The 13,623-nt window shown below is 41.8% G+C and overlaps 1 protein-coding gene across 2 annotated transcripts; it reads left to right on the top strand.

Annotated features, from left to right (window-relative positions):
• The first annotated feature begins 2,017 nt into the window (after positions 1-2,017).
• Positions 2,018-13,369, top strand: anxa6 (annexin A6). Of its 2 annotated transcripts, none has more exons than XM_053428415.1 (25): positions 2,018-2,190; positions 3,090-3,143; positions 4,802-4,886; positions 5,099-5,193; positions 5,313-5,426; positions 5,500-5,590; positions 5,667-5,746; positions 5,866-5,922; positions 6,325-6,418; positions 7,481-7,576; positions 7,710-7,768; positions 7,928-8,050; positions 8,143-8,201; positions 8,483-8,561; positions 9,126-9,207; positions 9,303-9,397; positions 9,514-9,627; positions 10,311-10,401; positions 10,489-10,568; positions 10,781-10,834; positions 10,928-11,021; positions 11,109-11,204; positions 11,316-11,374; positions 11,579-11,701; positions 12,907-13,369. In XM_053428415.1, exons 2-25 carry the CDS (start codon positions 3,141-3,143, stop codon positions 12,964-12,966), a joined length of 1,983 nt encoding a protein of 660 aa, XP_053284390.1. In that variant the 5' UTR covers positions 2,018-2,190; positions 3,090-3,140; the 3' UTR covers positions 12,967-13,369. The 2 variants fall into 2 exon arrangements, with proteins under 2 accessions (XP_053284390.1, XP_053284389.1); XM_053428414.1 differs by having other exon boundaries at positions 11,579-11,716.
• The last annotated feature ends 254 nt before the right edge of the window (positions 13,370-13,623 follow it).

The following is a 13,623-nucleotide window of genomic DNA, read 5'->3' as shown; positions in this document are numbered from 1 at the left end:
TCTTCCATAAAGGCCAGATTTGTGGAGTAGACGACTAATAGTTGTCCTGTGGACAGATTCTCCCACCTCAGCTGTGGATCTCTGCAACTCCTCCAGAGTAACCATGGGCCTCCTGGTTGCTTCTCTGATTCATTTTCTCCTTGTCCGACTCTTCAGTTTGGGTGGACGGCCTCCTCTTGGTAGGTTTGCGGTTGTGCCATATTCTTTCCATTTTCTTATGATGGATTTTATGGTGCTCGGAGAGATGTTCAAAGCTCTGGATATTTTTTTATAACCTAACCCTGCTTCATATTTCTCCACAACTTTATCCCTGACCTGTTTGGTGAGCTCCTTGGTCTTCATGATGCTGTTTGTTCAGTAATGATCTCCAACAAACTCTGAGTCCGTCACAGAACAGGTGTATTTATACTGAGATTAAATTGCAGACAGGTGGACCCTATTTACTAATTATGTGACTTGCAAATGTGACTTGTGAATGCAATTGGTCACACCAGATCTTTGTTAGGGGTTTCACAGTAAAGGGGGTGAATACATATGCACTCAACACTTTTCAGATTTTTATTTGTAAATAATTGTGAAATCCATGTAATATTTCCCCCCACTTCCAAATGATGCACTATTTTGTGTTGGTCCATTACATAAACTCACGATGAAATAAATTTTAATCTGTGGTTATACCATGACAAAATGTAGAAACGTCCAAAGGGGGTGAATACTTATGCAAGGCACTGTAGACTCATGATCTATAATATTTTTTTATTATTATATTTTATGTATGTATTTAAATTGACATACTGATATTGTGCAATTAATAGGTGGTTGAAGTCCTGCCAATTTTAGGGGTTCGGTATCTTGCCACGGACACTTGCATGCAGATGGGGAAGAGTGGGAGTTTTAGATTATAAATAGAATACATATAAACCCTGTTGGTAGAGCCAATGAGCTCTGTTCTGAAAGACTGATTTATGCAGTGTACCCCAAGCAAGGAACTATGCTATATTTTACTGTATATTTGCGGTGGCCATAACAATTTCCTAAATGGCTTTCCTGTTCAGTGCAATGCATTTTCAAAGCACATGAGGGCAGTAGATAACAATTACCCTTCACTACCTCATATGGTCCCCTGACTGAACACAGGGGGAGGCAATATGAAAGTTGCACCGGGATAGTATGATATGAAGACATTACAATAAGGGGAGAGAGAAGTCAAACAATTGTATTTATTAAAAGTCCCACACTTGTTTGGGGTTATTTAGTATTTTAAACGGAGGCCACTTTAGGCCCATGTCCATTTCTTGTGGGCCACAAAAAGGCCAGAACGGCTGCATCATTGCCTGAAGAGCGCCATATCTATCTGGTCTCAGCCCCTCAGCACAAGTCAACTCAGACCTAAACTGTGGGATATGTCTTGTCTGTGACCCCCATCAAACCACCACTGAGCGTTTAAGAGGGGTTGTTAAAGCTACTGGCACATTTCTTTCACATTTGGTACTTTGAGCCTTCTGTAGCCAACAATGCTGACAGTAACACCTCCCCCTACCTCCTCCACCAGGCTCTGCTGATGTCTCTCCCCCGTTTACTGGAATAGACGCCTGACAGGACAGAAATAGAGCACGCAGATTCGGTGCCCCCCCCCCCCCCCCCCCCCCCCCCCCGCCCGTGTAAAAATGACATGTAAGGTCTGTCATGTGTCAAAAGGAAAGTGAAATGTGATCAGAGTTACTGCTGCTTCAAATCTTCAGTTGGAAGGGGAAACTAGAAAGCAAGACAGGCAACTGCTTCTGTCTGCGTCTTTTAAGATGCAGAAAAACGTGTGCGTAAAACCATGCGTAATTCAGGCGCGCCGGCCTCGTCTGGTAGATTTCACTTTAGTTAGGACGTACTGACACACACACACACACGCACGCGCGCACACACGCACGCACGCACACACACACACACACACACACACACACACACAGACACACACACACACACACACACACACACACAAGCACAGTTTGGAGATGCGCCGCGAGAGTGCGCTGCAGTCGCTGCGTCACGGAGGAGGTGGACACGTAACGGGACCTCGGCTCTGACACACAGCTGTGAGACACACAGGCCCACAGACAGACAGACAGAGCGGGTTAGCGGGGACAGAGCAGAGACAGCAGGAACACTACAACCCAACACACCTCCTGCACAACGAAGGTAAGCTTTCACATCTGTGATTCTTCACCAGTCGTATCTCGGCTGTCTCTTCAAGTTTGCTGATGCGTCATTATTGCTGTCTGTGCCAATGAATTGCGGCAGCCGGCAACATACCCCTGATTTAATTAAGATTATAGGTAAATGTGAGAAATAGTGATAGTTCTAGTGTATCCAAACATAAAAGTTGGGGACAAAATCTTTAGTTATATATATATAAGGCTGTGGAGTTAATTCTGCAAAGTGGGGTACAGAAGAAGGGTGTGGCTCTGAGTGTAGAGAGGCCAAGTCCCCATGGTCCCCCACAGCAGTACATGGTTATGACGTGAATTCAAAGTGTGCAAGCTATTTTTACAGGGCTTATCTTCTCTCTTAAACAAACAGTACAACATTTAAACCCAGCATGGAGTTTAACCCCCTCTTTCTACATAGAGAATCTGAACAGAGTCAAACATGTGTCAAACTGATATCATCCAGATTTCATTCATTTACATTATAACTCTAATGTGTGTAATATGTGAAAGTCAGCTGATCTGGAACTAGCTTGTTCATACTAGCTGTGCCTCCATACTCTCCTGAAAGGCCGCACTATAGGTTTGAGTTTGTCCGGAAAAAGGGGCGAGACAGTTTTCCTGCCAATTGGTTTACTGCTAATTCCATTTTAGGTGAATGGGAGGTGAAGTATAAGAGAAACTCCTTGTTCTTTTTCTGGTGCCGTGCTCCCGCTCTGAGTTAGTGCAACACACTGAACAGGACCACCTCATTAGCTTCATCTCCATGTCTCTTTGCAACACACTTTTCCCACACGTCGGAGGAGAAGGACGCCTTCGATCAGAGATGGATGATTTACAAAGGCTGTCACCCAGACCTACATCAGCTTTTCTCTCTCTCTCTCTCTCCAGGCCTCAAACTATTGATTCCTGCAGTGTTGACACAGAAGACCAAATATAGAAATGGTAAGTGATCTGATCCTTTCTCCTCTTGCATTATGTAAGTATGATGTTGAATGTATATCGTGCTGCAGAGCAGATCTCGTGGCTACGGAACCTTGGTGGTTTTGTGCACCCTTGAATGAGGTGTGGGACAGAGTCAGGTCATTTTTCTGCCACCTGTCACCATGTGAGCCCTCCTCCTCATAGAGGCAGCAGTGTAGGGTGTCAACCATACCAGCGGCCCACACACCTGACTGCACCTTTGCAAAGTTGATGGATTCGTAGAGTTATTTAAAACCATTTGGCAGGTATCCAACGTTATTGTCCAAGCTATAGGTCAGTGCGCTGCCATTCTTCTCCCACCTGACGTGAAGCACGCACTCGCCGGTAAATGTATTCCGGGAAGTTGCGGCCCTGGCAACAGAGGAGACAAACAACACTTAGAGAGGAAGGAAGGAATGGATAGAAATGAATTTCACGATGTTAAATCCTCGTTAGGGCTGAGACGTCTGTTGCTTGGTGGTTGTATTGTGGTCCTGGTACTATGTGGGTGAAGCTTCCCAGCTGCCATGAGGAGTGATGGTCTTTGTCGTGAAGCAGAGGATCAGAGCATGTGCAGGGAGAGGGAACACTTTGGCAGTTTGCCTCAATGCAGTAATCTCTACGGCAGCAGCTGCAGTTTGAGCTCCTGTACGTATAGGCCAAGTTTTCCTATTTGTCAAAGCTCATAACTCATAACTAAGATGAAAATGTCTTAAATGTGAGCAGATACTCTATATTTTAACACAGCGTCTTTATGCAGAACCTGAATTATCAATGGTGTGTTTGTAAACTCTGACTTGTTTAACTGTATTTGAGCCACTGTATGTCAGACCCCTGCAAAGAGATGTGAAACCTGACTCCCTGCCATTCGTACACACCCACTGTCCCACCTCCACACGCACACACACACACACACACACACACACACACACACACACACACACACACAATGCATACACATACCGCAGCTGCTGTCATGGCAGACTTGGCCTCATCTCCTTGGCTCTTCCACTTTTTACACAGTCCTCTCCTCCCACCCTGAAAGACACCCTGATTTCCTGAGAAGGTTCATATCCAACCATTTTATATCCAACCTCTTTCTCAACTTCATAATATGAAAAAGGAAGAAGAAGAAGTTGGCCACAGCCGGGGGAATTAGCAGACTGAGTTTTCAAAAGTTATTAAAGTAACAGGGTGCTAACGTGGTCACAGTGAAACCTCCTCACAGAATCATCAAAATCATTAGGTTTATCCTCTTGGAACCATGACTGGGTCTACCAAATTCACATTACACAGGGAATGAATGGACATCCCTATGTGGCTAGTGTGGCAAAAATGAAAATAACATATTTACCCTATACCAAGACCTACATACATATTGAAAATGTTTTTTCCACCACTATTTTGATGCCATGACCTAAACTGTGGCTAGTAGCCTCACATCCGTAACCACGGTCCAGCTGGCTGCAGTTCAAACCAACATGACCCACAAAGCTTTAGATTTTAGAGAGATAACTTTAGAGTGAAAAAGTTGTATTTCTACACACGTGTTATGTCACATCACTGTGTTCTCTGTCTTAGACTCCTCTCACTTAGAAATGTCTCACCTCTGAAAAACGTTCAAACTATTTTCCTTGCAGGTGTTCAGAGGCACAATAACAGATGCTCCAGACTTTGATGCCAGCGCTGATGCCGAGGCGCTTTACAATGCTATGAAAGGCATTGGTGAGTCCCTCGCTGATCCACGAGTGGTCCTCTTTCAACTTCAATACAATTAACTACAATTTTATTTGTATAGCGCCAAATCACAAGATACATTATCTCAAATATTACCGAAGAACCCAACAGCCCCCATTTGTGATTGACAGTGACACAATCAGAGATCAGAGTAAGAGATGTGATTTTGATGTTTAAAAAGGATGCCTTGTGTTTCTCAGGTAGTGACAAAGAGGCCATCTTGGACCTGGTCACTTCAAGAAGCAATGCACAGAGGCAGGAAACGATTGCAGCGTACAAGAGCAACTTTGGACAGGTACCAAAAATACATCTCATCATCAAGTTATTCATCCAAATTAGAAGTTTGTATTCTCTGTTCATGCCAGGTAGTTATTTCCTTCACTTTTAGACATAATTCTAATGTTGTTTCACCAGGACCTGGTTGAGGATCTGAAGTATGAGCTGACAGGCAAGTTTGAGCGGCTCATCGTCAGTCTGATGAGAACTCCAGCCTACCAAGATGCCAAAGAGATCCACGATGCAGTAAAAGTAAGACGTTTGTTAGATTCTTGCTCATACTCCAGAGGTTACTTTGTATTTTAAGGCCATGCTCTGTTTTCAGGGAGCTGGGACACACGAGAGGTGCCTGATTGAAGTCCTGGCATCTAGAAACAACAAGCAGATACACGAGATGGTTGCAGCGTACAAAGATGGTAAGGAATGTTTAAAGGGATGTCCTTTGTTTCACTTCTGTCAACATTTAACATTGACATCTGCGTTTGTCTGTAGCCTATGGCAGAGACATGGAGGAGGACATAGTCATGGACACCTCGGGTCACTTTAAGAAGATGCTGGTTGTTTTACTTCAGGTCAGTTCACCCAGGAGTTGATGTGATCACCAGTGAAATATCCAGTCAGCCCTGCAGCGCCTGTCGTAGCCAGAGTACTGTGTTATTGTCTGATGGTGACTGTGTTGCCATGATTTCAGGGGACCAGAGATGAGTCAGGAGTGGTGGATGCAGACCTGGTGGAACAGGATGCACAAGTGAGAATTTTAAACATTTAAAGACTAATTCTTTTTTTATTTCATTTTATTTTATAAAAACAAACAAGAAAACATTTGCATCCAACCTCTCTCTCGTTACATCATACATTTACATTGTTATTGTTAAGATGACTCTTTCGTTGTCTTCAATATTGCATTTGCTATGGCAATACATGTAAATGTCATTCCAGTAAAGCTTAATGAAATTAATTGAATTGACTAATCAAAAGTATGGATCTTCAAGGCAGTTCAACCAAAGATGTTGATATACTTTTGTCTGTATAAATGCAATATTAAGTTAGACATGCCCTGCATACAATGAAAGACCATAGGGGAGTTTCTCAAACTTTTCTTATCTTTTCTCATTCTCATGTCATGCTGTGTTCACTCACCCCTGCATAGGATCTGTTTGCAGCAGGAGAGGAGCAGTGGGGGACCGACGAGTCCAAATTCATCATGATCCTGGGAAACCGCAGCATGACCCACCTCCACATGGGTGAGTACAACTCTCGGGGAAATTAACACAACACCTAGGCATTTAACACATTCCCACACTGACCTCAGGAGGTAATGGCACATAAAAAGTGGTTAAAGGAGGGTAATTGGCTCTAGGCCTCCGATCGTGCGGCTATCTGTCACCTTTGCCTACTTATGTACATCATAAACCATCCTCTCGGAAAAGCATAAATAGCACCTATGATACTAAATTCTGGAGTGGACAATAACTATTACTTTATCCCTGGTTTTATTTTCATTTACTTTTTTTTTTTTTCTCTTTCGTTGTTTAATTTAATATATAATGTATGTAATTAATCATCTATTCTTATCCCCCCTTTTTATCTCTTGGAGTGAGCACTGTTTGATGTTTGTTGTTTTTTCTATGCATTGCACGCTATACTTGAATACCATGTATAACAGTATTGTATACAGTTGAAAAATGGACAAAGAAAGTAACTGTCTTGATATGCATATTGTTTTGTTGAAAACCAAATAAAAAATAAGTAAAAAAAAAAAAAAAAGGAGGGTAATTGTCGAGTGATGTCAAGTAGTAGTGAAATTCATCACAGCGACACATACTCTATTGAGGCCTGCTGAAGTTTAAAAATGATCATCACAGATGTTTTTAGGTGAAGGTAGAATGAAATATGGCAGAAGAGGGAAGGAAATGTAACTTCTGACAGGTTTGATCCAGTACAAGCACGTTGTGTTTCTTGAATGTTTAAAGAGAGATTGTATTTTTACATGTAGAAGAGTGAAATGACAACAATCCATCGGTGTAACCAATACAAGACAAACACAGTTGCTGCCTCGCTGACTGTCTGTTGTTGCACATCCTCATTCTCTCCTGTTTTGCATTTTACTTTCTATATCTTGTCGATATTTAGTCTTGTTTTATGTTTAGTTATTTCTTTCTTATGTGAAGTACTTATTGTGTTTTTGAAGTACATATTGTGTTTTTATGTTCACTGTATGCACCTTTTTTACCAAAGAAAATTCCAGGTAGTCGTGAACCTACTTGGCAATAAATCCTTTCTGATTCTGATTCTGATTGGTTTAGTTTTTGATGAATACGAGAAGATTGCAGAGAAGTCCATCGAGGACAGCATCAAGAGCGAGCTGTCCGGAGACTTTGAGAGGCTGATGCTGGCCGTTGGTAATGAAACACTCAGCACACGCGACAAGCTTCAGACATTCCCGCAGCGAACGCACCGCTTCATGACGGGAGTTCTGTCTGTGATGTCAAGTTGTCAACTAATGCCGGCCTCTCTCCTGATGTTCTATCACAGTCCAGTGCATAAGGAGCGTCCCCATGTTCTTTGCCGGGCGCCTTTACAAGTCAATGAAGGTAAACACACACTATGGAAAAAGAGACATTCAGTCTGGTTACAGCTATTTAAAGACCTTCCTGAGCAACACAGACATTAGAACACATTTTTATCCTCTGCATTGAAATTGGTCAGGACTCTTTATCAATGTCACATTATTCTGCCTCCCTCATTTCCAGGGTCTGGGCACAGCGGACAACACCCTGATCAGGATCATGATTTCTCGCTCTGAGTTAGACATGCTGGACATTCGAGAGTTTTTCCGCCTCAGATACGAGAAATCGCTTTATAACATGATTATGGTGAGGGAAAAAACGAACCAGATTTTCAAATGCTTGAAGAATATGATAAAGTTTGACACTAATATAATTTTGTGTACGTTTAAACCCAACAGGATGACACATCAGGGGATTACAAGAGGACTCTGCTTAATTTGTGTGGAGGAGATGATGAGTAAGTCACAGTTAGGCTGCAGACAGAGGCAGCCACCAGAAGGGGATGCTAGAACACCACTATTCAAGAGTTAATAAATTGTGTTAAAGCTGCAGAAATTGTTTATCATCACAAAGGGAGATGTTTGTTATCATTGTAATTGATCCATTTGTTCGATTGTAAAACAGTGTTGAGTTAATTGTATCATAGTCCCCCCTTCCTAGAAATGTATCCACCATTTACAACTTGAGGTTTCTGGCTTTTTTTGAGTCTCCTGTGCTGTGTCAAACTGATCATTACAGCTTAGCTGGAGAGTTCTTCCCTGAAGCCGCTCAGATGGCCTACAAGATGTGGGAATTAAGCTCCATGACCAAAGTGCAGGTTTGGGCCCCCATTTTCTGTCACTTTAGATGTGTCATTGCATGTTTGGCTTGGCCGTGGCATGCACCGTTATTGTACGCCTGCCCTGCAATGATCTGCGTCTTGCATTACAAACAGTTTTTGTCATAATGTTTTCCCAAAGTAACCGCTCACGTCACCTCGTCCGAGGAGTTGGTGAATGTCAAAAAGATTTCAGCATTTTTGTCAACAAAAGGCTGTCTCATGAACACTGTTCGTGACTGACTTGTGTTTCAGTCCACCCACCTAATAATTATTGGTCGTGTCGCGGCTTCTAACCTCAAGAGGGTGCAATCCCACTCAAATGTCAGGAGATAATTACCATAAAGCTTAGCACGCAGTTTTAGGATTGTTTTTATCTAAATACCCTTTTAACAGTAAACCATTAATTAAAATGTACATTTTGCATGCTTTGCAGGCCTCTTCATGTTTATCTGCTATATTCAATTCAAGCTTGACAGTCTCAACTTGCCACTTAACAATATATTTGCGTTTATTTGGAATAGGGATTCTCATTCTTCCAATTTTGTCATTTTCTCTATTTAGCTAAGGCCAACAATTGGCCCAACTAACAACTTTGACCCTGCTGCTGATGCACAAGCTCTGAGGAAAGCAATGAAAGGATTTGGTATGCAGCCCCCTGAAAACTACGGCACATTTACACTGGTACCACAAATTTTTTCAAGACACATTTTTAAACTGTTATCACCTTTTCAACAACAGGCACAGATGAAGATGCAATCATTGACATTGTTGCCCAGAGAAGCAATGCCCAGAGGCAAGAGATCAGGCAGACGTTCAAATCCCTACTGGGAAGGGTGAGAGAAATTCATATTTTAAAATAAATTTAAAATAAATGCGGATTCAGGTCGTATCACATCTGGTACCTCTTAATTTTGTCAAGTCTCTAACTTGAGTTGTATTGTGGTCTCAGGATCTGATGAAGGACCTGAAGTCTGAACTGTCCAAGAACCTAGAGAGGCTGATCATCGCCCTCATGTTGACTCCTGCAGAGTTCGATGCCAAAATGATGAGGAAAGCCATGGAGGTACAGCAGACACAAATCAACAAACACAGAGCGAATTTGAAAGTCAAATAAATTAGCATTTTTATGGATTTATAACTTATCAGACACTGACTGCATTTCCTCTTCTGGAAACCATGATACACACTTTACTCTGAACAGAGAAGAATTGGGTTCAGAGGAATTCGCTTATGAGAAGTCATTGATACAAATCAACATACAACCCAGCCAGTGGCCATAGACACCATGTTTTGTGACCGTCCCATTGTGAATTCAATATCTCAAGAGCACCTTGAGGACATTTCTTCACATTCGGTACAAAGATTTAATTGGACTCACGGATGAACTGATTCGAATTTGGTCTTAGGTCACTGTGACCTTTCAATGCCACAGGAGTATCCTTACAAATTTGGCACAAATGTTCACATAGACGTATGCATTAATTTATCAGATTTGGTTGGTCAAAATGTCTTTGGCCTCTTGAATGTGATATCTCATGTCTGATTTAAGGACATTTCTTCCTTTCTTCTGTCACTTGGACTCAAAGATCAACTGATTACATTTCAGTGATCAAAGGTCAAGGTGAAATTTTTTTTTTCTGAGGCCTGTGTCAATAGCCTGAAAATGCACTCATCGGTGGAGGCATACCACTGTGAAACTTCTTGCCTTTTTGTGGGGACTCACTTTATGAAAATGAACTTCAACAGGGTGCCGGGACAGACGAACACGCTCTCATTGAGATCCTGGTCACCAGGAGCAACGAGGAAATACATGCCATGAATGCTGCTTATCGGGACGGTGAGCTTGAAAACTCACCGACGGCTTTAAAGTCACTTCCCTGTTTGAGATAACTATATATATATTTATATCTCTATCCTTTCACAGCCTATAAGAAGTCTCTGGAAGATGCCATTCAGTCAGACACATCAGGCCTCTTCTGCCGCATCCTCGTTTCCCTCGTGCAGGTGAATCTTGCCATCATGAGAACTTTGACTGTGTTTGATTTCCACACCTACTCACTGTCTGCAGTCTTTCTGATGACAGTAGCAGATTTGATCGCCTCCACAATTTTCTTTCACAATTACTCATTGAAAAGACTAAACAGTCTGCCTGTGACCTACTGATATTTAGCTATGCATAATTAAATTAATATTTACTTTTTTTTAACTCTGTTCAGGGTGCAAGAGAGGAGGGATCTGCAGACATGGAAAGAGCCAACACAGATGCTCAGGTGACTTAGTCTTTGACATTTTCTTGTGTTAAAATGTTGAAATAGAAGAATGGGTCTAAATGTTTTGTTCTTGTTCGCTCTAAACTCTTTCAGGAACTTGCCGACGCATGCAACGCTGACTCTGATGACATGGAGATAAAGTTCATGAGTGTCCTGTGCACCAGGAGCTTCCCCCATCTCAGGAAAGGTAAAGGTTAAGACAGATGGATCACAGCGAGGAACCAATATTTTCAAAGAAATATATAGATCTGATCATTCTCTTCTCTACTCACAGTTTTCCAGGAGTTTGTCAGATACACCAATAAAGACATTGAACAGATTATCAAAAAGGAAATGTCGGGCGATGTGAAAAATTCCTTTTATGCTATAGGTAATGACCAACTTTGACATGTAACTTTTTGCACAGCACAATTCATACTGCTGACAATCTCGACTCTGTGACTCCTTCTCAGTCCCTGCTTGCTCTCTCTTTGCTTTGCAGTTCGCAGTGTGAAGAACCAGCCCTCTTATTTAGCCGACCGTTTGTACAAAGCCATGAAGGTATTTATTCATAGTGATTCAAAGATTGACAGCTTATGCTTTAGTATATATTTATTATTTCTAGCCTAATGCACATTACCTGGGCCCTTGGCACTAGAAGCAAGTGATAAAGTCATATTTGTTGGTGCTTGTAATATGTTTAGGTCTTCCTCTGTGAATACTTCATTTGGAGCACAGTTCAAATTGAATTGATCTCCCCCGCAGGGCCTTGGCACAGACGACAGAGCTCTGATCCGCATCTTGGTGTCCCGTAGCGAGATCGACCTTTTCAACATTCGCAAAGAGTTCAAGGAAACACAGGACACCTCCCTGCATGAATTCATCAAGGTAGAAACCATGATCGTAAGTCCGAGACCTTGTCTACTAACACTCCTGTTTGGTTTGTCGTGGTGTCATCTCATGTGAGTCTCTGTGGAGTTTGTGTCATGCTCTGTAGCTGTGTGTGTGATGCACATCCTTCTTCTGCTGCTTTGGTGCGGTGCTTTAATCTATAGCTTCCTGCGGTGGACTATAGGTCTGTGGTCACTGCACAGCTGTTTAGGAATTTCCCTTGCATGCTTAACTTCCTCTCTATATCCGCTGCATGATTGGTGGACAGCCGCAGAGGCAGGAAGTACCCAGAAACAGTTCTATAATAATTCACGAATGAAATCATCGTGACACTAACACATAAAAAATAAGCAGAATGCCCTGAATTGGCTTGAACAGGAATATTCTCAGATTATGCAACAGCAAAGGTTGCCATATCTTGCTTAATCTCAAGTGTTTAAATGACAAAAAATACAATATTTCATCCATTAAGTTTTGAGTTTTTTGAGCTGTGTAGCTCTGCTCAGAAAGACTGCTTCAATTAAATAGCATATGTTGAGATTGATAGATAAGACATCGATTCAAGCAATTTGTGGATTCATTTAATAAATTGACAATTTTATAAATGTAAACAAATTTAGTTAGTCACTGACATCCCAGAGTAAACAAAAAAACACACACTTGCAATTGAGGCTACAAACAAATCTAATGTCTTTTGTAGTAAATCACACTCACAGGCTAGTTGTTTCTGTCTGTTTCCAGTGTTTCATGCTAAGCTAACCAGCTGCTGTGTGTACCTGTATCTGTATATCTGTTCCGCACAGAAACGAGTGATCTGTCTTCTCATCAAACTCACAAATAAGCCCATTTCTCAAAATGAGGAACTTTTCATTTAAAAATAACATCTTTATTGAATTGTGATGATGATGAAAAGGGGGAGTGTGAGTGTCAGCTGATGTGAAGGGCAATTCCATCTTTAACTCACTTATTTAAATAGATTTTGTGACTTTGACTGACTGAGTCCTGCTTCTCCCCCATGACTCTCATTCTTTTCAGTATTAGTAACTTCAAGAGTTCTGCTTCTGTGCGAGAGGGAGAAGTAAAACCAGATTTTTGGTTTAAGCTGTGTGCTGAATGTCAGGAGCACACGTATGAACGTAGTATTTTCCATGAATTTAAGCTCCCGCCTGTGTGTCTGTGGTTTTTTTTGTCATCTGTTTCAGGGTGACACTTCGGGAGACTACCGTAAAACGCTGCTGATGCTCTGCGGAGGGGAAGATTAAACACGTCACGTCCCTGCAGCTTCGTATGCAGAGTTCGGTGTCAAACCACAAGACACAAAGAGTGATCGCGGAGTGAAACTGCCGCGGTAAACGTCAGCATCTTATTTGTTCCCAGCTACTGCCACTCCTCAGCCAAACCAGGTGGCCTGTGACCTCCCGTCCCAGCCTTTCAATGCCAGTTATCTGCTCACCTGTCTGATCGTCCCACCTGTCTGGATGATGTCTTCTGTTTTAGTTTTTTTACAACGTCATATGTAACTTTTAAATGTCCACATTAGCTTAGAGAGGAGCTTCACGTGTGCAAGATATGAGACTAGAAGAACTCAAGCAGTGCCTTTAGATTGTTGGCCACCCAATGAATACTGTGATTTTAAGGTATCAGATAAACAAATCAAACAAAGAATGGTGTATTTTCTCTTTCTTCTTAAATGTTTAATATAAAACAACAGCGCTGTAGTTCAATTATCTAATCAGTTATCTAAACACCTACACATTTAATGATCTAATATAAAAATATGTCATTAATGCTTATAACACACATTTTGAACTTGTAAGCTATAAAAGTACAACACAGCTGTCTGTTCTTTTTAGTGTCTCAGTTCATTGTGTATTTGTGAGTGCAGCTGTTGTCAGGCCATCTTTGAGTTAAAAGAGGAA

This window comes from Pleuronectes platessa, chromosome 8 (genome assembly GCF_947347685.1).
Source record: "Pleuronectes platessa chromosome 8, fPlePla1.1, whole genome shotgun sequence".
In the NCBI taxonomy this organism is placed as follows: domain Eukaryota; kingdom Metazoa; phylum Chordata; class Actinopteri; order Pleuronectiformes; family Pleuronectidae; genus Pleuronectes; species Pleuronectes platessa.
This window is presented reverse-complemented; position numbering and strand designations above follow the sequence as displayed.